This window comes from Monodelphis domestica, chromosome 7 (genome assembly GCF_027887165.1).
Source record: "Monodelphis domestica isolate mMonDom1 chromosome 7, mMonDom1.pri, whole genome shotgun sequence".
NCBI classification, from domain to species: Eukaryota; Metazoa; Chordata; class Mammalia; order Didelphimorphia; family Didelphidae; genus Monodelphis; species Monodelphis domestica.
The window spans coordinates 96,669,785-96,691,931 of NC_077233.1; the positions used below are offsets into that span (position 1 = coordinate 96,669,785).

General features: G+C 41.5%; 1 protein-coding gene across 2 annotated transcripts; it reads left to right on the top strand.

Annotated features, from left to right (window-relative positions):
• Positions 1 to 3: 3 nt before the first annotated feature.
• JMJD4 (jumonji domain containing 4) lies at positions 4 to 22,131 on the top strand. 2 transcript variants are annotated; one of them, XM_001376236.5, is made up of 7 exons: positions 4 to 296; positions 652 to 1,203; positions 3,096 to 3,261; positions 8,525 to 8,650; positions 11,499 to 11,766; positions 16,235 to 16,381; positions 21,720 to 22,131. In XM_001376236.5, the coding sequence occupies exons 2-7, from the start codon at positions 936 to 938 to the stop codon at positions 22,074 to 22,076; spliced, it is 1,332 nt and encodes a 443-aa protein (XP_001376273.2). In that variant the 5' UTR covers positions 4 to 296; positions 652 to 935; the 3' UTR covers positions 22,077 to 22,131. The 2 variants fall into 2 exon arrangements, with proteins under 2 accessions (XP_001376273.2, XP_056661157.1); XM_056805179.1 differs by having other exon boundaries at positions 55 to 162.
• Positions 22,132 to 22,147: the final 16 nt, after the last annotated feature.

Genomic DNA, 22,147 nt, shown 5'->3' on the forward strand with positions numbered 1-22,147 from the left:
ATGCCTGGAGTGCTGCATCTGCTGTGACCCTGCCCCTCGGGGTCGCGTTAAATTTTACGTCACATTCCCCGGCTTCTAGGTTCTAACGTTTCTTTCCCTTGCTACCCGAATCGTACAAGCCCAGCCCGGAAGTAACTCCAACGGAGTGGATAGAACCAGAAGGCAAGTAGAGCGAAAGTGCTCGGAGCTTATCGTCAATTCCCTCTTCCAGGTGGTCATTCTGCCTTCTTGCTCCCCCAAGAAGCCGAGTGTTACGATCGGAACTGTCGCGTCTGGAGGAGACTTTTAAAATTTTCGTAAGTAGAGGAAGTCATTTGTAGAACAAGACCTCGGTTTGAGTCCCAGCCCTGACCAACACTTGCTTTGTCACCTCGAGCAAGTCTCACCTCTCCAAGCCGCTGGTCGATTTTTTTTAAAAACAAATTTGGACTAGGTGATGCCAGATAACCAGTAAACACTCATCAGGCTCCTACTGTGTGCCAAGCGTGTATTAAGCACCGGGGGTGCAAAGAAACGTGTAAGATAGTCCCTGCTCGATCTGATTGTGGAGTGGGGACAACATGCAAGCAATTATGTACCTGCAATCCGTATCCTCCCAGAGATGGAGTTCTGAGACACTGTTAACTTGTTTTCTCTCCCTCCTCCTCCTAGGTTCCCCAGCCCAGGTCGTTGCAACGTGTGTGCTCAGCAAGAGGCCCCTGGTTTCCTGTCCTTCCTGCTTATGCTTTGGAAGCATCTTTTGTTTGTGGGAAAAAATCATGCACCATTTAAAGCATTACAAGCTTCCCCTTAGTCAGAAGGGGCCAGAGTTTTGGCTGGAAACAAATTCCTGCCAGTGTTGAGGCTAGCAGAGAAATGGAAGCTAGAATGGGCTCTTCCTGATCAGGTAGGAACTAACTGCAAACCTCCTGTGCTCAGGTCCTGTTGAGGTCCAAATGGATGGGGAAACTTATGTATATGCCAGCAAGTTCTTTGGCAAACATCAGGGGTCACCACTGGCCTATGAGAGGTTTTGCCAACCCCATGCAAATGTGGACTATATCAAGAGAGAATCTTTCACCTACTTGGACTTTTTCAAAGGGTACCTGCTTCCAAATTTGCCCTGTGTTTTCTCTTCTTCCTTCACCAAGAGCTGGGGAAGCAGGAAGTACTGGGTGACCCAGGATGGGAAACCTAACTTTGATCACCTTCTTGGGAATTTTGGTAAGCATTTCTGCCATAAATGGTTCAATGTAAAGGTTCACTGTTAGCATTAGGGTAGAATGGGTTTCATTGTTCTTAAAGGAAAATTCCAACAACAATCAATTAACAAGTCTCTTATGTCAGTGTCTTATAATCTTGACAGTTGGAAGTATTTACAAGGCTTCCACAGGGACACAACACAAAGGAAGCCAGAGACACAGAGGAAGATACTCAGGAATTTTACACTGTTGGAGTTAGGCTTCTCCATTACAGAAGCTCACAAGGTGACTTGTTGGTGTCTAAACCATAGATTTAGAGCTAAAAGGCCATCTAGTCCAAACTTGAGACCCAAAGAGGTTGTGACTTGCCCAAGGTCTCAAGGTAGTAGATGACAGGACTAGGTTAAATCCTAGGTCTCCTGACTCCCAAGTCCAGGAGCCTTTTGACCTTCTTGAGACAGTCAACTCTGCAGCCTAAGTATATCCAGCCAGTCTATAATACTAACCCAGTGGCTTGAAGCTGCATACTGCTTTTTGCAATATGGTTAAGATCTGATTTACTTGTTTTATAGTTTTCTTAAAGCCAGGTCTAGATATACTCTGAGGAGTTACCCAATATAATGTAAATAAACCAATCTTCACCTTCAGAGAGTTTACAGTATTATTTTTGAGGCAAGGATATAAACAAATGGCCAAAAAAGAGGAATAAAATAAATGTTAAATAAAATATGGAGTGCTGAAAGCTTACAACTCATTAAAAACAGACCTGGTCAGCAATTCACTCACTACTAATTATAAATTGGAAATTGTTTCCTCCAGAAGAGTATAAAATGAGAACAATAAATGTAAAGTTTTTCAGGCACTTTACATGATTTCCTTATCCATTAATTCACTCAATCCTCATAATGTTGTGGGGAAGATAGGCCTAGCAAGTCATAAACTCAGGACGCAACCCCTAGATTTAGAGTCCTGGGGCTAGTGTCTTTTACATCATCCCACTCTAGAGGCATTTAACTGCCACCATATTCTTCCTTCCCTCCCATCTTCCCACATCAGGTGAGTGATCCTGCACTAGTCTCTTAACCTCTAGAAGCTTCAGGCAACTCTCTAGAGACTTCAGTTTACTTAGCTGTTAAATGATCTGTATTGGAAGGTGGGGTTTCATTATCTTGATATCATTATCGTATCAATCTATGCCCAATTGAATCAAAAACCTGTTTTGTTTTGTTTTTAAGTCTTCCCTTATAACTTGTTGAAATTCTACTGTTCTTTTATCTCTAGAGTTGGTACGGTCCCTAACTGTGTATTCTTAAGATCCTCACAGTGATTAATATAAGTAAAAGATAATATATTGGTTTATGTGTTTGTCTTTTCTCCCTGAGCCAAGCTCATTCTGGACAGGGACCATGCATTAATACAGTATTTGAAGTGCTAGCCCTTAGAAAAGCCAAAGGGGTTCCAAAGTCTGAAGTTTACAGAGCATAGATTTATTCATTTTGGATAAGCTCATGGGGGAAATTCTTGAATAGCATTTAGTAGGAAGGAAAGAAGTATTTATTAAGAACCTACTGATTTTGAATCTGTGCCAGATACTGTCCTAAGGGCACTACAAATGTTTTCTTATTTTATCCTCTTAACAGTCCTAGGAGCTAGGTGCTATTATTACCCTAATTTTTTCAGTTGAAGAAACTGAGGCAAGCAGAGGTTTAAATGACTGAGCTATAGGATTTCAGTCTTCCTAACATGGTCTTGTCCACTGTTCTCTATAACTGTCCTTCTTTTAAAAGGGGGACAGTGTTTAGTTAAGGAGGAAAAGCCATTCTGGTGCAGGTGGAAAGAGCTGAGGAGGTAAGATTCAAAGGGCTTTTCTCAACTCCTCAGCAAGGTGGTAAGAAGCATTTGTGTTTGTTTCAGGGGATGCAATAGTTCCTGTGGCAAACTGCAATATCCAGGAATACAACTCTAATCCAAAAGAACAGATTCCACTGAGGAATTATATAAGCTACTGGAAAGAATACATCCAAGGAAACTACTCTTCTCCTAAGGGATGCCTATATCTCAAGGACTGGCACTTGTATAGGTAAAAGGCATAAAGTATTCCTAAACCACTAAGTATAGATATTTTTAAACCCTTAGCTTTTTTCTTATAATCAATCAATACAGAGTATCAGTTCTAAGGCAGAAGAGTGGTAAGGGCTAGGGCCCAGGGTCACACAGCTAGGAAGTGTCTGAGGTCAGATTTGAACCTAGAACCTCCCATCTCCATTCACTCTCTATTCACTAACTGCCCCCTAGATCATTAAGTATTGGCTTTCCCCTTGTCAGTTTTCTGAAAATGAACAAATTCAATTCACCAAGCATTTATTCAGCACTAGAAATGGACTGTGATAGGAAAACAAATGGCCTGAATAGAATTTAATAAAGATAAATGTAACATAATTTGAAGAGAGAGAGAGCAATAAGAACTATTGATTAAGTAAGGCTTCTCTCATGACCTCAGTCTTAAAGGGAAATTTGGGGAAAGACCTTAATGAAATGGCCTCATACTCCTTCCTTATCCTTATCATTGATGTTGTACATAGACTTAGATCTTATTCTGCTAAAATCAAAACACCGGATGAAATCTCAGCTTGTTGAAGTAATTGTTGAAATATCAACAAATTTGTCTCTGTAGTAAAGGAAGTGATGAGAGAAACTTATTTTTAAAAATCCTTTTAAGCCCTCATTGGTTCCAAGTAGAAGAATGGTAAGGGCTAGGCAATGGGGATTAAGTGACTTGCTCAGGGTCACATATATTGGAAGTGTCTGAGGCCAGATTTGAATCCAGGACCTCTAGGTCTGACTCTTGATCTGCTGAGCCACCCACCTGCCTGCAAAATTTATTAATTTGGACCAAAAGTTGAAGTCATTGGACCAGCTCTGACATGTTATGACTCTTTGAAGCCCAAGATGAAGGGAAATAATAACAGAGCACCTGACTAAATGCCTCCAGGCTTCTTGGCCCAGATGATTTATACCCTAAACCATTCAAAGAGCTTGGAGATGTCATCCAAGGACTATGTAAATCTAACAAGAAGACTAATAGTCACTACCATACAGCATCTGCTAAGTACCCTTTTAAACAGTACCCCAGCTACTTTTCTGACCTTCTCCATGAGCCAGGGAGGGGCAGGAGAGAGTTTGTAACTCAGAATGTTTTTTAAATGAATGTTAAAATTAAATAAGTTTACTTTAAAATAAAATAAGCAATATGGGCTGTGGGAGTTCAGAGCAGAGAGATTTCAGGGAGGCCTTGAGTGGTCCAATACGGCTTCATGAAAGAGCCTTCGCATACATGACTTCATACTGTTCCATTTGTCAAAATCTTTTAAGGCCCAGTTCAAATGCCAGTTCCATGAAGTCTTCTCTAGTGCCAATATCCTTAAATGATCACTTCCCAAGCGCTTTGCTCCTCTTATGACACTTAGCTACTTTCTGCCTGTAGTAGTTGTTTCAGCTCTCTACTAGTCTGACTGCTACTAAAAGGTAAGGACCATATCTTAGTTGCCTCGGTCCCCTCAAGTCCCTATGATAGTGCTTGCACATCAACCAGACTCAGTCTTTCTTTGTTAGCTAAATTAATGAATTATTATGCCCAAAGGTAGAACACTTGAGACAGATTAGGCAGTATGAGTAGTGAGATGGGGGAGAGTGAGTGGACTACACCAGCTCAGGCAGAAGGCAGAGTAGGTGGTTTAAGACCAGTTTTGTCCTTACCAGGGATGGTTGTTGGCCTTCAAGTGTGAGCTAGAGAATTACTACAGGGACTCTTTTTGCCATGAGGGACCAGTGGAGTTTTTGAGCCAGACAGTGATGACAGAAATAGTGATTTTCTAGAAAAAGGGTAAACAGTTAAGAAAAGGCCTAGGTGATCATTTTAACTTTTTCTGCTAAGCATACTTATAACAGAATTCATCCTGTTGTATCATAATACCTATTCAAGTGTTGTGTACACAGTTATATTCAAACCACGTATTAAATCGTCAACCTTTAACAGATCAGTATAGCTTGAAGGGAAGTGAAAAAAAAAAGGAGGGAATGACCAATGGGGCATACTCCTTGCTCCTTCTGCCCCTTCCCCACTCCCCTTCACACTGTCTTTCAGTAAGCTCTTTTCTCTGAGGCTTTGTCCATCTGTCTTTAATGTCTAGACTCTTGTCACATACTGGTCTAAAGCATATATGATCCTCTCTTTTTTGAGCCCTTACCTTCTGTCTTAGCATCAATACTGTGTATTGGTTCCAAGGCAGCAAGGGCTAGGCAATGAGGGTTAAGTGACTTGCCCAGGGTCACACAGCTAGGAAGTATCTGAGGCCAGATTTGAACCCAGGACTTTCTATCTCTAGTCCTGGGTCTCATTCCACTGAGCCACCCAGCTATCTCCCCACATGCTTTTTTCTCCCTAGTGTTTTGTACCTAGCTTATATTTCTTCCTCTCCATCCCAACTCCTTCCCTTCTCTTTCGGAACTTTCTAAAGCTCTGGCATCCCCTCCATCACCATGACCTGCCTCTTCTCCATGCTGCCTTAGCCAACCAAAGGAATGGACTTACATTAGACTTCCCCATCTCTCAGAACTTTCATCTCTAAGATCTTAAAGGACAAAGTTTTCCTTTCCTGTTAATTCCTGCCTTTCTATAGCTCACTGCTTTTTTTTGTTTTTAATTTAAATTGATTTTTCTATTAAAGGCATTTATTTTCTCCCTTATAACCCTACCCCATATTGAACAAAAAGAAAATCCTCATAACAAATATGCTTGGTCAAGCAATGAAAATTCAGACATTTGGAGGCAGTGAGGAGGCTCAGTAGATTAAGAGCCAAGCCCAGAGACAGGAAGTTTTCTGGCTTCAAATCTGACCTCAGATACTTCCTAGTTGTGTGACCCTAGGTAAATCACTTAACCTGCATTGCCTAGCCCCATGATACATGTGTCAGCACTGACAAATGTTGACATTTTTGATGACATGCAGCCGCATGTGGGTTCAGTGCGCCCGCAGCCCTAGCCATGGCCAGCTGGGGTGGGGCAGGGCCAGGCCTGCAGAAGACTGGGCGGTGCTCCAGTCCACCAGACACTTTTAGCACCCTGAAAAATATAACAATGGCTTTACTCACAATTTTTCCCTCTACCTACTTTTGTGAGACCTTATTCTCAGCGTTAATAATATAAAAACCAACAAAAGAAACAGATTGACAGATGAAGCTAGTAGCGCTTGCTTGGGCTTGATTTATACAAAATACCAACCTTCAATTGAAGATTTAGCCAATGAAATTCAACAACAAAAAAGTCATTAATAGGCAGGTTAAAGAATTCCCCCTCCCCCTCACTTATTTTAGTTCCCAGCACCCCACACAAGTTAAATAATATTAAGACCAACAAAAGAAACCGACTGACAGATGAACAAAGAAGTCACTAAGCAGGTTAGTTAAATAGTTAGTTTGGGTTTATTAAATACAGTTATATATTACAATTATACATGTTTGTTATTTAAACTATACATATCATGAAATTACGGTTTTTTTCTTGAAGTGACACACCACCTGAGTTGTGCTCAGTTTTTTGGCAAATTTTGACACACAAAGCTCAGAAGGTTGCCCATCACTGGCCTAGCCTTTACTGTTCTTTTGCCTTAGAAACAATACACAGTATTGATTCTAAGATGGAAGGTAAGAGTAAAAAACAAAAAAAAATTGTATTCAAACATTGGCCATGTCCACTAGTATCTCTTTCTGCCAACTTGTCCTATCCCTGCTCTGTGTCTTTACCACAATGTGTAGTCCCTTTGGTTCTCCACGTTTGCTTTGGCCCCACTTGCTTTCCTTCAGCAGCTTGACTCAGTTACAAAATGTCAGCCTGAGAGGGGGCCTTAGAGACCCTCCCAATACAACTCATTTTGCAGATGAGGAAACTAAGGCACTTCTCTGGCTTTACATAGCTCATTGCCAAACTGGGACTAGAAATTAGGTTTTCCAAGTACTCAGTATTCCTTCCCCTATCTATATTGCCCTCCATGAATAAATGTATGTCATAGAGTACAATCCAGTGCCAATTCACTTGATTCTGGCCAATAAAGTTACCATAGGTATCTATACTGTCAGTCAACAAACATTTATTAAACATCCAAAGAAAGAAGCATGGCACAAAGGCTAGAGCCAGCCTTTGAACCACAGGGACCTGGGTTCAAGTCCTGATTCTAACACACAGGCTGAGTAACCCTGGACACCTTCACCTCTCAGCATTTGAGGCAACGCTCTAAGGACTCTTTAAGTTGCTGAGAAGGCATTGGTCTGCATTGGTAAAGTTAGGTGACTTATCTGAGAGCTTCTGATGCCAATTAAATCTTAGGTGCCCATTGTAGATTGTTAATCTCACCTAAAAAAGATTGAGTGTTTTTGTTGCCAATTATTTTATATGAGGTAGGATGACTGATTCAGTCAACTCTCCCTCTTGAACAAGGACAGAAATGAAATGTGCCCTGCCCTCAGAGGTTCTATTTCTATTAGGGAAATAACAGCCATGCAAAGCAATTTTATTTTTAAGTTTTGATTTCCAAATTCACCCCCTTCTCCTGAGTCCCCCCTCCCTGAGACAGGAAGCAGTCTGATAAAAGATTTTACATGTGTAGTCATGTACAAGAAGAAGGAGGAGGAAAACTCCCTCAGTTCTTTCTCAGAGAACACATCGCATTTTTTATCACAAGTCTCTGGGATTGTCTTGAATCACGTGCAAGGCAATTTAGGGGACAGAGTGCCCTAGCAGCTGGGCCATCAGCAGAGGCCTCCATGTAAGGGGTGGCACAGGAGCTGGGCCTTGAAGGAAATGGGGGATTCCAAGAGGTGGAAGAGATATGGAGGTCAGAGAGGGAATGGCAGGCACAGGAAGAAGGCCAGTCTGGCTGGACTGGAGCATAAGAAGGGGAGGCAGTGGCCTGCCAGGTGGTGAAGGGCTTCCTTGCCAAACAAAAGTTTGTATTTGTTCTTCATAGCAATAGGTAGCCACTGTAGCTTGATGGGCAAGGGAATGATGTGATCAGACCTGGGCTTTAGGAGGTTGCTTTGGAGAAGGTGAGGCTGGAGTCAGGGGGCCAACATGGAGCCCACATCAGCCTCCTAGTGAGGGCAATAGGCCAGACAAATGGTGCCATATGAGTAGACACAAGAGAAATGCTGTTGAGAGAGTATCAACAAGACTAATGGGATCTGGGGCATGAGAGAGTCATGGGCGGCTCCCAAGGGTAGGAAAATATATCTGTAGGGAAGATGGGCTCCTCACAGGTCTTCAGGCACCCCATCTTTTTTCTTTTAAGGACTTTCCCAGATCACCACGTCTACACCACGCCTGTGTATTTCTCATCAGATTGGCTGAACGAGTACTGGGATGAGCTGCAAGTGGATGATTATCGTTTCGTTTACATGGGGCCAAAAGGATCATGGTAAAACTGTTTAGGCCTGGGAGGGTGCGCTGTCCTGGTCCGGTTCCCTCCAGGCCATTCCATTCTCCACTGCTGGGCTGGGGTATAGCTCTGGCCATGGTGCCTGGTTTAACCATCAGGAGCCTCTTGGTTCCTGTCAAGGCTGGTCCTCAGAAAGAAAGCAGACCTAGGCCGACCCGAGGCCTGTAATCTCAGCCTTCCCAATGGGTCAGCCCCTACCAGAGCCTTTGCTCTTCTGGGACAGGCATATACCTCGAGGTCACTTCAGGGTCCTGAGGAGGTATCACACAATTTGGTTCTCATTCCTAAAATGCTGCTTCCCATTGTCTCTCTCTTCATTGGTAAGTTTCCTTTGGTGTCCTCCTTCCTAGGAAACTACTTCCACATTCTTTTTATCAGCATTTACTGGCCTTTGCAGTACGGTAGGCACCTCCCCTTGTCTCCTCTCCTCCCTCGAGATAGAAACCCTCTAGACCAGTGATGGCGAACCTATGGCACAGGTGTCCCCCTAACCAAGTGCCATGCTCCTCCCACCAAGTGTGGGGTGTGCCCCACCCCTATTCCACACAGGGAAGAGAGAGAGAAAACTCTCCCATTGGGCTGCTGGGTGGAGGAGTGGGTAAAATGAGGAATGTCTTCAGCCTGGGTTAAGAGGGGGGAGCAGCTCTGCCCAAGTCTTTCTGCCTTTCAGCTAATGAACTTGGGGGAGAGGGGTATAGCTGCAAGCACTCTGCATGTCATCTTTTTGGTACCTCCCAAACCCAAACCAAAGCATATTGTCTTTTTTTTGGTCACTAAATGTTTTTGTTAGTAAATATGTCCCGTCCAGCTCATGCCAGCCATTGTTTCTTTAGCACAGGAGGATTTTTTACATCCACCTGAATGGTGGCCATTTTTTTTCCACCTACAATGAAGTTCATTTAAATAGTCCTTTAGAATGACAGATTTACATGACTTTAACATTGGGACACATAAAACTTATTTACTGCTAGACATTAAGTGCTTTGGAGCTTGACCATCTGACCTAGTGAAAACATAGAAACTCAAATTGTTTTTTAAAATGCTTACTTTTCATCTTAGAGCATGTCGTGTGTTGGTTCCATGGCAGAAGAGCAGTAAGGACTAGGTAGTGAGGGTTAAGTGACTTGTCCAGGGTCATACAGCTAGGCAGTGTCTGAAGCCAGATTTAGAATATCTTATCTTCAGGTCTGACTCAGTCTCCTGAGCCACCCAACTGCTCCTGGACTTGAATAGTATTACACCTTGGATTGATGGTGCCTCATTTCATATCATTTGAACACTTCCTCTGAATGCATACATATATACACACTCATACACATTACTGTTTGGGAGCACAAATAATCATGAGGTTAAGGGGATAATTCTGCTGGAGATAATTAAGAGATTTTCTTCAAAGAAAGGATTACTTGCATAAATCCATAATAAAGTCCATAAATGACTCTCCTTTGTATGGTTTGCAGTAAACCTTGAGGTTAATCTTAAACTCATAGTCCAGAACCCCTTTCTCTCAGCAGTTGATAAACCAGTCCACATTTAGTTATCAGACATCTCCAAGACTACATAAAACATTGCATGTATATATATCACATCTGTTACAGTGGAAACCCAGTACTCCTTACTAAAATTCCCTAATTCCTCTGGCCTCTAAATTTAAGCCATGTAGCTTCCTGAGTGCAAAGAGCTAGAATGTCAAAAGCATAGCTACATACCCTCTATCCTGTCTTCCTGGCATTGATACCATTGACAGTACAAGTTTGCCCAGCATCCACTTCTCTCTTTTTCTTCCTCCTCTCATTCCCACTCAAACCAATAGAGCGTGTCTACAGAGGATATTTAAAAGGAAAAGCAGAATGAAAAATTATATGCACATTCAGAAAATAATTCACAATTGTCTTAGTAGGTCTGTGCATGTGAAAAAAAAAAACCCACCCCAGACTAGGTGGGCCTAAATTTATTTAGCCCTTCTATAGGCAAGTCCCCTGAGACCTAAGCCTGACCTCTCTTATCTAGAGGAGGGCATCTCTTTCTTCCCTGAGTCCAGAAAAGAGTGCACTCAACTCTTCAGAACTTACTAAGTTCAATTTGGGATTCACTCACATGTAAAGTGCTTCAAGTTTGGATCTAAGGACCATGTGGTTAGATCTGTTCTTGTCTATGCTGGTCCATTCATTTATTTTCCTGAGGTTTTCTTTAATTCATTATCAGGCAGTTTTGATAATAACCACTTTAAAAAATAGTTTGAGTTCTAGCAATACAAATTCCTTGTTTGCTCCCATAATCCCTTTGTTATTCTTGCCCGCTTTTTCCTCAGTATATATTTTATCAGTCGGCCTAAAGAGGGACCAGAAGCTAAATAAAAGACAGAAAGAATGAGACAAGTAACAATTGTAACAGTAAATGGAAAAGATTATCTACAAAATTAGAACTTTTTTTGCTGGCCACTGATAACAACAGGTCACAAAGTGCTTTAAGATTTACAAAGCACTTTTCTCACAGCCTGCTATAAGATATATAGTGTATCATCCCTGTTATTTACAGAAGAGGACACTGAAGATCAAGAAAGATACATGACTTTCTCAAGGTCACAAAACTAGTTGTTGGAGATATATCTCCTGTCCAGGTCATTTTCCTCTATTAAGTTCACAGATATTGAAGTATCAGTATTAATTATTATAATCAGTATTATTACCCTGGTACATATGATGGGAAGATTGGTAAAAGTTTTATGGTTATAAAGTACAGGATTAAATTTTCTGTGTTTTATAATGTCCCAGGGAAATTTTTAACTTAAAAATTTCATGGTGCCTCTCATTGGTTTATTCCATAGGACTCCATTCCATGCAGATGTCTTCCGCTCCTATAGCTGGTCTGTCAACATTTGTGGAAGGAAGAGATGGCTACTCTTTCCCCCAGGACAAGAAGAGAGCCTGCTGGATTATCATGGAAACCTACCCTATGATGTCACTGCCTCTGCCCTCCTTGACATCGACGTGTACCCGAAATACTCCAGCTGCTGTCCACCTATTGAAATCATCCAGGAAGCGGGGGAGATGCTCTTTGTCCCCAGTGGATGGCACCATCAAGTTTATAATCTGGTAAGAGCCAGGAGAATTCAGGGCTCCAGCTTCTCCATTCAGCTTTCCTTGATTCTCTCTCCCCAGATTAAAAATGATCTCTTCCACCATCAATTGCTCTTAGCACCTTGTCTGGACTTCTCCTTTGAGCTAATGACATTGTCTTAGCACTGGGCCTGGAGTGAGGAAGGCCTGAGTTCAACCTGGGCAAGTCAGTTTACCTCTTTGCTTTAGTTTCCTCAACTGTAAAATGGGGATAATGGCCTCTCCTATCCAGGGCTGTTGTAAGGATCAGAAGCTAGTGTAATTCCAGGCGCATCCCAAGCACTATATCAATTTTAGCTATTACAATTATACGTCTATGTTTTATTCCCCATACTGGATTCCAGCTTCAATACTTACTAGCTGTGTGACCATGGACAAGTTACTTAACTGCTCTGAGTCTCATATATTAATAAATAAATATTAAATAAAAATAAGGATAACAATATTACACTGCTAGGTTTTGGGAAGGAACCAAATGTGACCTACTTAAAGGTAGGATCTTTGGCATTTTTCATATTTGAATCCTTGATGCCAAACCCAGGAGACTCCACATGGTAGTGTTAAATCTGTTCATTGAATTGGGGTAAGCCCAAGTGAATGAATGGATTTTGTTCATTTAATTCAGAGATAGATGAGACTTGAACTTAAATCCACCCTTGACATGGCTATGTGACCCCGGGCTATTTATTTAACTTCTCTGGATCTGTTTTTTACTCTTTAAAATGGGAAGAACAAGGCCTGCAGTACCTCTCTACCTCCAAGGCTTACTGTGAGGATCGGACTTTGGATACCTATGTACAAATGCACAAAGAATGTGTTAAAAAAGGTGAATGAGAGATCCTAATAGGAAGAGGCAAATATGACCTCACAGATATCTGAGACTTAATAGGCTGGTACCCCTGGGTGGAATATGGCCCCAGAATGGTATGTTTTATTCAAAAGGAGAAGTTTAAAGTAGAGACTGAGGAACACCACATATGAAGATATTATCACATTGGAATTCAGGAACCTGGAAGAAGAAACTAGTAGAAAATATTAGGGAGAATTTTGGCAAGCACTATGGTCATGGCAGTACATATACTACTGACCACCTGGACAGAAGGAAGAACTAGATGAAGTCAGGCATAGAAACATGATACAGGCACAGAAAAGCATGATATCTAATAGGTTTGGGAAACTTAAGATATCTAGACATCTGTCAGTACTCTCAGCCAAAAGCAGAACTGCTAATGATTTATTTGATTGCACAATGATTTACATGCTTCAAAAAATGGAAAAAGCAGTGAGAGGAACTACTACTCTGGATGTGATTCTCATCAACAAGAAAGAACTCAGGGAGTGAATGAACTTTGGGAGAAGGAACTTTAGTAGGAGAAGTAAGGAGGGTACAAACAGTGACTTCTCCAGCTTAGAGTTCAATGAAAATAAGAAGAGGAAAGCCAAGTGTGTCTAATAGGTACCCTGTGTCTGGGAAGGCCAGCTTTTAAAGGGTTTAAAAAAGGAAAGGTGAGATGTCTCATGGAATAAAATCATCTCTTTATGTTAGCAGGTAAGATTTTCATAGAACTTTATTAAACAATTAAAACTACCTGGATAGGGGCAGCTAGATGGCTCAGTGGATAAAGATCTAGGTCTGTAGTCAGGAGGACCTAGGTTCAAATTTGGCCTCAGATACTTCCTAACTGTGGGACCCTTGACAAGTCACTTAACCCCAATGCCTGCTCCTTACTGCTCTTTTGCCTTGGAACTGATCCTTAGTATTAGTTCTAAGAGAGAAGGTAAGGATTAAAAAATAAATAAATAAAAACTAACTGGAGTAAACTTCTTTATGAGTTTCCACTGAGTTTACTAAGTGAATCAAAACATCTTAAATACATATGCAAACAGGAATAAAAAGCTTTACATAGTAAAGAGTCAGAATATCAATTAGGTCCAGATTTTTCCATAATGGCTAGATTCAGGCATCATGTCATAAAACCAGACTAAGGTAACAGTAGCGGACAACAGCTTCTTGGGCAAAGGAAAATGCAATTCATGGAAAACAGGAGAGACAGTAAGGATACTGAGATACATATTTCCTCCTTTCAACCAACAGGGAAAAGGACAGTTTTTAAATGGAGGTATTTAGGCAAATCTGGCTTCTCCTAAAATTCTATGGGGGAAGTCAACCCAGGAGGGATAGGAAGTTCTCAAGAATGAGATTCTGAAGTCATAAAGAGAATAATCCCAAAAGAGGCAGTAGCGAAGGGACTGATGGGAATGAACAGTGAATTCATAAAACAACTTAGTTTTTTGTTGTTTTCTTTTTAATCTTCAAAAAGACATGGATTCAGAAGACTAATGCAAAGGCAGATGGGGTAAGAAATCCAAAACTATGGCACAGTCTAGCAAGAACCAAGTAAAGCTTAGAGTGTCCTGAGATGGTTTAGGAACATCAACAACAGAAAGGTGTTTACAAATTTGTTTTGCAGAAAAAAGAAGGATCAGGGAAGAGAGAGGGCTGATACTTGTGGTAGATTCAATTTTAGTAGTGTAGTAAAAGGCAGACAGAACTACTCAACTTAACTTGCTTCTATTTCCTGTACCAAAGGAAACTTAGAACAGACTAGAGTTAAAATGAAAGCTAAGTTGGGAAATTAGAATAAAGGAGCACTTAGTGGTCTTGAGTTCTAAGTCACTAGACCTAAACAAAGGACATCCCAAGGTACAGGAAGAACTGATAGATGGGAGTATATAATCTCCACCAACAATCTCTGAAACATCCTAGAAGAGAACTAATGTGGTGTCCATTTGAAAAAGAATTAAAAAGAAAGTGGAATCCACAAGCCATAGGCCAGTGAACATAACTTCAATTCCTGCCAAAATTCTAAAACATTAGCCGATGGGTGATGACCAGATGCCTGTAAGAAGAAGAATTAACAAAGGCTCATGCAGCCTCCTCAGGGTGTTGTGCAGAATGCTTCAGGAGACCCAGATTTCAGTGAAGCATTGATGAAATGAAATGTTAATAGAAATAAATCCTTATACTTGAAGTTTGAGTCAGCTTCAAATTCAATATCTACATAGCAGCTATTTTTTTTAAATGGTGGTGGGTGAGGGGAGGATGGATAGTGGATTGCAAGCTCAATATTAGTCAACAGTGAGACCTACAGTGACCACAGAAGCCAAAGAGTTTTTAGATGACCTTAAATAGTATGATGTCTAGAAGGCTATTGCTATTGTTCATGTGTTTCGGTCATATCTCACTCTTCATGAGCCCATATGGAATCATCTTGGCAAAGACATTGGAGTGGTTTGCCATTTCCTTCGGCTTACTTTACAGATGAGGAAACTGAGGCAAACAGTGACTTGTCCAGGGTCATACAGCCAGTGTCTGAAGTGATTTGAACTCAAGACTTCCTGACTCCAAGTCCAGTGTTCTCTCCACTGCACTGTCCAAAAGGAAGGAAATGTACTGTACTCTCTCCTGGTTAGACCACATCTGGAGTGTGCTGTACTCAATTCTGCGGGCTGTATTATAGCAAAGATGTTTATAAGCTAAAGAATATCCAGAAGAAGAAGGCAGCCATGATGGTAAAAGGCCTCAAGACTGGTACATGAGCATTAATTGAAGGGACTGGAACTGTTTGGTCTGGAGGAGGGAAGAGAGGGTCTAGTGTTGACACCATAATGGTCTTCAAGTATTGGAAGGGCTATTTGTTGTGTGCAAACATGATTTAGACTTGCCCAGAAAGCCCAGCTAGTAACAGTGGGTGAAAATTGCAGCGACAGATTTGGTTTCAGTGGGTTATATCTAACATTGCTGGGCTTAGAACCTAAGAAGTCCCGGGTTCAAATTTTTCCTCTAGTCCTGCTTAGAGGATGATTTTGCCTATCTTACAGCCTTTACATTTTTATAAGCCTTTATAAAATTCTAATAAAAGGGCAGATTAGGCCACTAGTCCTGTTTTCTTTTTTTTTTTCCTTTTTGAGGCTGGGGCACACTAACCCAACCAGGCTGGAAGTAAAACAGACCCTCAGGGCCCTAGCCCTAATAGTGATTAGTCTGCCAGATTTAACATGCTCTGGTTTCTGGACCTGGACTGGTTCCTCCTCCTTCTGCAGCCTGGTGTCCCTCCACCCTTAGGGGTTTGCCATCTTAGTGTTAAACTAAACACGATTGTCCTGTCTGGCTTACCCCATGTCAGCTCATAACTCCCCGGTGGAAGCTGCCTCAGCCTCCCCAGCAGAAGAGGCTACAAGCACCCCTCTCCTGGGCTTCTTTTCCTTATCTTGATAGGATTGAGACTTAAGAGGATCTGTCTGGGGTCTGTCATCTGGTGACTCAAAGCCATCAGCTTCTGTTACCTTCCCCAAAATGTCACCCTTTGATAACCTTGGCTAAGCAGTCTGGGATTTTCTAGATTCTCATTTTAACCCAGCTGCACCTGAATCATTCTTTCAGGACGATACCATCTCCATTAATCACAACTGGATGAATGGCTGCAATGTCACTACCATGTGGCACTTCCTCCAGTCTGAGCTAAATGCTGTGCAACAGGAGATAGACGAGTGGAAGGACACTATGGAAGACTGGCATCAGCACTGCCAGGTAGGATGGGGACACGATCATTGTTGTAATTGTGGTGTCCTATCTTAAACCATGCTTAAAAGCCAGAGGTGGGCTGGAGAGAGAAGTGGAGCCCTAAAAAGGGGCTGGCTGTGGATTCCCTGCTTCCTGCAGATAGACTACCCTACTTAAGGCAGGTGTTGGGGGGACGGGGGGGGGGGGTTCCTAAATCTTTGTATTGAGGCAGCTGGGTGGCTCAGTGGATTGAGAGTCAGACCCAGTGATGGGAGGTCCTGGGTTTAAATCTTACCTCCAACACTTCCCAGCTGTGTGACCCTGAGCAAGTCACATAACCCCCATCACCTCCTCCTTACTGCCCTTCTGCCTTGGAACCAATACTTAGCTTCGATTCTAAAACCAATGGTAAGGGTTTAAAAAAAAATCTTTGTTCTGATAGGAGCCTCCACAAAGCTTTTCTCTGAAGCGTGTTAGAACTGGGTTCTAACAGACTAAGCCCGTTTTCTGGGACCAGCCTACATGTAGAGAGGCTTATCACCAGTGGCCTCATCCCTTGGTGATGAATTATTTGTCCTGACAACTCATGAAACCAAGCAAGATACAAAATGACCTTCGCCTCCGTGCAGCCCCCTTCTGTTTGGCCAGTGTTCATAGCAGAGTAGCAAGAAGCGGGGCAGGGAGTGCTAAGAATAGTCTATAAACTTCCATTTGATTCTCAGTACTCTGCATATGAGGTCATTCTCCAGGAGCCAACAGGTGGGCATTCTGCTAGAGGAACCAAATCATAACAATATTGACGTTCTCATTATAAATGAAGTCAGAAGACAAAGAAGTTGCTGCTACCTGGAAGTATGACTCACAGGTACTCCTCGAGGTGACCAGGAGTTGGCAGAGTTGGCTTTGATGTGTACCCCAAGGCCACATGAAGCATTACTTGATGGAGATTTGACTGTTTTATATCACAGGACTTAGGAAAAGCATTTTCAAAACCATGAAGATAATCATAGCTCATACATGAATATCAGTTGCAGAGAGTGAAGCAGTATAGAAATTCTGAATCAAAATCCACTGTAGGGGGCAGCTGGATGGCTGTGGATTGAGAGCCAGACCCAGAGACAGGACGTCCTGAATTCAAATCTGGCACTTCCTAGCTATGTGACCCTGGGCAAGTCACTTAACCACAAGCCTAGTCCTTACCGCTCTTCTGCCTTAGAATTAATACATAGTATTGATTCTAAGACGGAAGGTAAGAATTTTTTTTTTAAAAGATACATAAGTGAGATGTGAGGATGATGAAAAATATTGGAAAGCGTGGTTTAGAAGCCTAGGACTCAATCCAGTCAGAACCTTAACATCTTTATATTATCAGCATTTTCTTTGAGTAAAGAATTTTGATTTTTAACTTAAATTAACCCTGATTGCCTAGCCCTTGCCACTCTTCTGTCTTAGAACTGATATGAAAATAGAAAATGGGGGTTAAAAAAAAAAAGGAAGAATTGGTAGTCTCTGAACATTACGAGTACCAAATAACACAAAAAATAAATTTATTACATTTTAATAGTCAGGGGGAAAATTGCTATTGATGAGGAAGGTGTTCCTCAGTCAGTCTTCTGGATAGAATAAGACCATTAGCTCATCAGAGCAAAGATCATAATTTATAAAAAGATAGGAGAGTAGTGAGAAAAAGATGCAACATACCACTGAAATAACTTTATTCTGAAATAGCCAAACAACCAAATGATAATGAAACTTGGATAAAGGCCAACAGAAATGACCCAGATACCAGTTTTGATCATTTTATGCAGAAATATAAGCAATAAGGCCAAAAGAGTTTTTGACTTATTTGCCCAACAGAGAAAAATGGCAGCCAAAGGCATTTTACAGAAAATATCAATTCCTTTGTAAAATTTTACATAGAAGGATAATAGATGATTGTAAACAATTTTATCTCTTAAAGCAGAGAAAACCAGGCTAGAAAGCTAGGCTAGAGGTCCTAATTAATCATCCCAAGAGCATTTAATGACAAAAAATGGAAAGAAAACAATAAGCAGAAGAAAATAGAAAAGATCTGCAGGGTGTTTATAACAAACTTTAACTGTCAGTGACAGTGAAACCATCACATTGGGTCTTTAACATCATGGCCCCATAGGTGCTTGGAGGGATGGTAGCACTGGAACTAAAAAATAAACAATGACAGAAAAGCAGCTAGATTAGACCAAGTATATATAAGGGAGAGCCATGCTGGAGCTAACACAGTTGTAAGATTGTTGATACACAACGGTACCTGGAAAAAAATCTAAGACCTTACCTTAAGAACCACCCAAAAAAGACACCAAGGGAATATTAGTAACTATGTGTCTACTTTTTACCCATGCAAAATCCTTCTCAGAACCCTCTATATACAAACTGAGGTCATCTTCAGTAAGAGTATTAATGTGAAATAAACAGGTTTTCACAAGCAATATTCAACAGGGGGTCACATCTTCTATTTTGCAATTAACTCAAAGATGTAAAGAATACAAATCCTACTGTACATGTATTGTTGATTGTGAAAAAAGTGTTTGAATAGAACAAAAAAAAATCGTAAACACTAGCAAGATATCACCTATTCATTTGGTAAAAATCATTCAAGATACCTTGAATGGCATCATAACAGAAATAACTTCTGATCACAATCACCCACCAAAGCTTAGTATGTTTACTGCAAGTATTCACTGCTGTGAGAGAGGCAATCCAGCAGAGCCCAAGGTCAAAGATGCTGAGGTCTTCCAGATGCCACTTGTGGATGGCATTGTGCTGGTTGCCTCACGAAAGACCAAACGGGTGAAGGATATCTATCACCCAGATAAAGACATGCATTTGCATGAACAAACTCTACAGTTTGTCTGTCTGCATGCATACTTGGGCTACACTGCCTTTGTGAAGCATCATAATTGACTTTGTAGTTCATCTGCCAAATACCAGGATCCATCCATCTGACAGATGTTGCTATATGATGCTGGGGACATCTATGGAGTCGCAAGAAAGAAAGACTGGAACATTATCAAAGCAGGGATAATGAACGTTTATTGTATGCAGCACACAAGATCTAAAGCCCTCCTTGAGAGAAACAACCTATCCTCCCCAGAATGTGAACAGGGGAGTTAACCTGTTCTCAGGATTTCTTGGAACTGTTTATGCAGCCTTGAACTGAGATTTCTATGTTTTGGCATACTCAGCAGGAATGGTATGTCACAAACACCTGGGAAGAGGAACTATTCCCATGAGGTCATGGAAGGTTCACTGCAGTGTGACAGCAAGGTCACACTGATGGAATGCAGCACTTTCTGAAGAACTGAAACTAATTTCACACAGAGGGCAGTGGAGAGATGCATTATTGGTGTGAGTAGGTCATACCATGTCACTATGAGGAACTTCAAAGAAAAACAGGAGTAAACAATGTCATCAAGGAAATGTGTCATAGAAAGATGGGTTAGTCACATGGCTAAGAATGAGGAATGACCAGTGGACAACTAGAGTTCCCCACTGGCATCCCAACAATGTTGGGATGAATGAAGGAAGGCCTCCAGCACATTGAATAAATTGTGGTAAACTCCAGGGGAGGACATGATCAAGAGTCTCACAGATTGGGCAAGAACAGATGAACTGTAATGAGCATCACTGGGGGAAACAAGCAAACAAAGGAGATCACAGGTCTCGAGTATTTTGAGTTTCCTGTAGGACTAACATAGTTCTTGACATGTTTGTTTGGTTGGATTGAATTGACCATTCCTAGATTGTAAGTCTGACCTGGCTTGGGAAGGGTAGAATTCCTCAAAGAATCTGAAAGTTGCCCCGAGGCAAACCAGCCAGCCCTAATGCCTGGCATTTTGAGGGAAGAAACCAAACCACTTGTCAGAGGCAAGGAACCATGACTTTGACTAGTGAGAAGAGGGGCTGTTAAACTCCCTGGTAAACTGCTCACCAGACTTACCTAGAGATTTTAAATCTTTGCTTTATAATTCAGTCTATATTTTGTTTTGTTTTATTTTTTTCTCTTGGCTTTGTTATTTTCACTTTGCTTTCTTAGTAAAAATCCTAACGTGGTCTCTGGTACATTGAAGAAAAAGGGAATTATTTAGGTTCAGGACCAGATAGCCCAGGAAATCAGAACTCTTGAAGATCAGGCATGACAGGGGCAGTTTCTGACCTCATGACTTGGTTCAGGTGTGTTGAAGCAGGACATATAATCAGGGAAAAGTTGGGACACCTGTGAAGACGTAAGATGGCTATGGGATTAAAGAGCTTTGGGCTCTTTATCAGGGAAACCATGTCACCAAGTAGTTATTTAACTCTTGAAATTTCATTTCCTTACTCTCTGGGTCTGGATTTCCACTCTTGTCGGATGAGGCAGTTACACTACATCAGACAGCCTGGTCAAAGTCTATGAACCACCTTTGAGAATAATGTTCAAATACATAGGGTTACAAAGGAAACTATCCTATTAAAATAAAGTTGTAACTTCCCCATCCAAGTTCATGGACCCCTTGAAATCTAGACCACAGGTTAAGAACCATCCTACACAATGGCACAGCAGAAAACCTAGAAACAGGAGGTCCTGGATTCAAATTTGGCTTCAGACACTTCCCCAATTGCCCAGCCTTTCCATTCTTCTGCCTTGGAACCCATACTTAGTATTGATTCCAAGACAGAAGGTAAGAGTTTAAAAAAAAAAAAAACCTTACACAAGATGATGCCTAAGTTCCCTTTGTGCTTTAACTTTTGTCCTTTACATCCACATCCTGGCACTCAAGGCCTTCCACAATATGGTACTGGGCTGTCTTGCATTCAGCCTCTCCCCTCCAGCCAGACTAGGTACACGATTGCCCTACAGATCTGCCAGAGATTGTTACTTCCTCCAAATCTGGCCCCCAGGGTTACCATTAAGTCCCCATCTTGCCCTTTTACTCACACTATTTCCTTAGTCTGATGTTCTTCTCCCTTCACCTTCTGCCTATCTAAACCTTAGTCATTTTTCTAGGCTCAGCTCAAACCCCCTCTGTTAAGCCTTCCTCAAGCAGAACAGATTGATCCCTGTCTCCCTCCTCTGAACTCTTAAGATGATTTCTTTTTTTTCTTGTTTGACATTTAATTTCTGTGGGGTTTGGTGGTGGTGTGGTTCAACTTTTCACATGTCTATTTTCTCCAGCTAAACCGAGCTACATGAAAGGAAGGACTATGTTTTAGACTGCTTGTGTTCTAGAAGTTTCCAGCTAAAAGTTGGCCACACGCTTGGGAGATAATATTGAATAAAGAAAATGCTTGGGGAAGTGTCAGTGAAAGCACCCTCTCATCATGCCTTCTCTGTCTTTCTGATCTTTAGGTGATTATGAAATCATGCACTGGAATTGACTACAAAGAGTTTTATAACTTCCTCAAAGTCATAGCAGAGAAGAGAATTTCTCTCCTAGAAAAAGATCCTGAGACCAAACCCTTGGAAAGTATTTGCAGTGACAATCCTGGACTGGGCCCCTACCATGCAGTTTTTGATTTAAGTCGAATCTCTGATGTGTTAGCATCCTTGATCAGCAACCCCGATTTCCAGAAACTAGAGATAGATGAACTTTCGCCATCCCCAAAGGACCTGTCCAGCCACCTCAAAGAAATAATAAATGCTTCTTCACTCTGGTTATGCTTTTGTGTTTTGGAATTAAGGAAGTCATCTAGGAACATCATTTAAATGAAAAGTCATTCTCTCTTTCCCACCACTTCCCAGAAATTGATGTGGCAGAAAGAAAAGGAACTCACTTC

Excerpts from the sequence above, each read along its gene's own strand:
- JMJD4 (XM_001376236.5), top strand. The coding sequence starts at position 936 with ATGGATGGGGAAACTTATGTATATGCCAGCAAGTTCTTTGGCAAACAT. Across the intron at positions 1,204-3,095 it reads TCACCTTCTTGGGAATTTTG|GGGATGCAATAGTTCCTGTG; the intron begins GTAAGCATTTCT and ends TGTTTGTTTCAG. Across the intron at positions 16,382-21,719 it reads ACTGGCATCAGCACTGCCAG|GTGATTATGAAATCATGCAC; the intron begins GTAGGATGGGGA and ends TCTGATCTTTAG.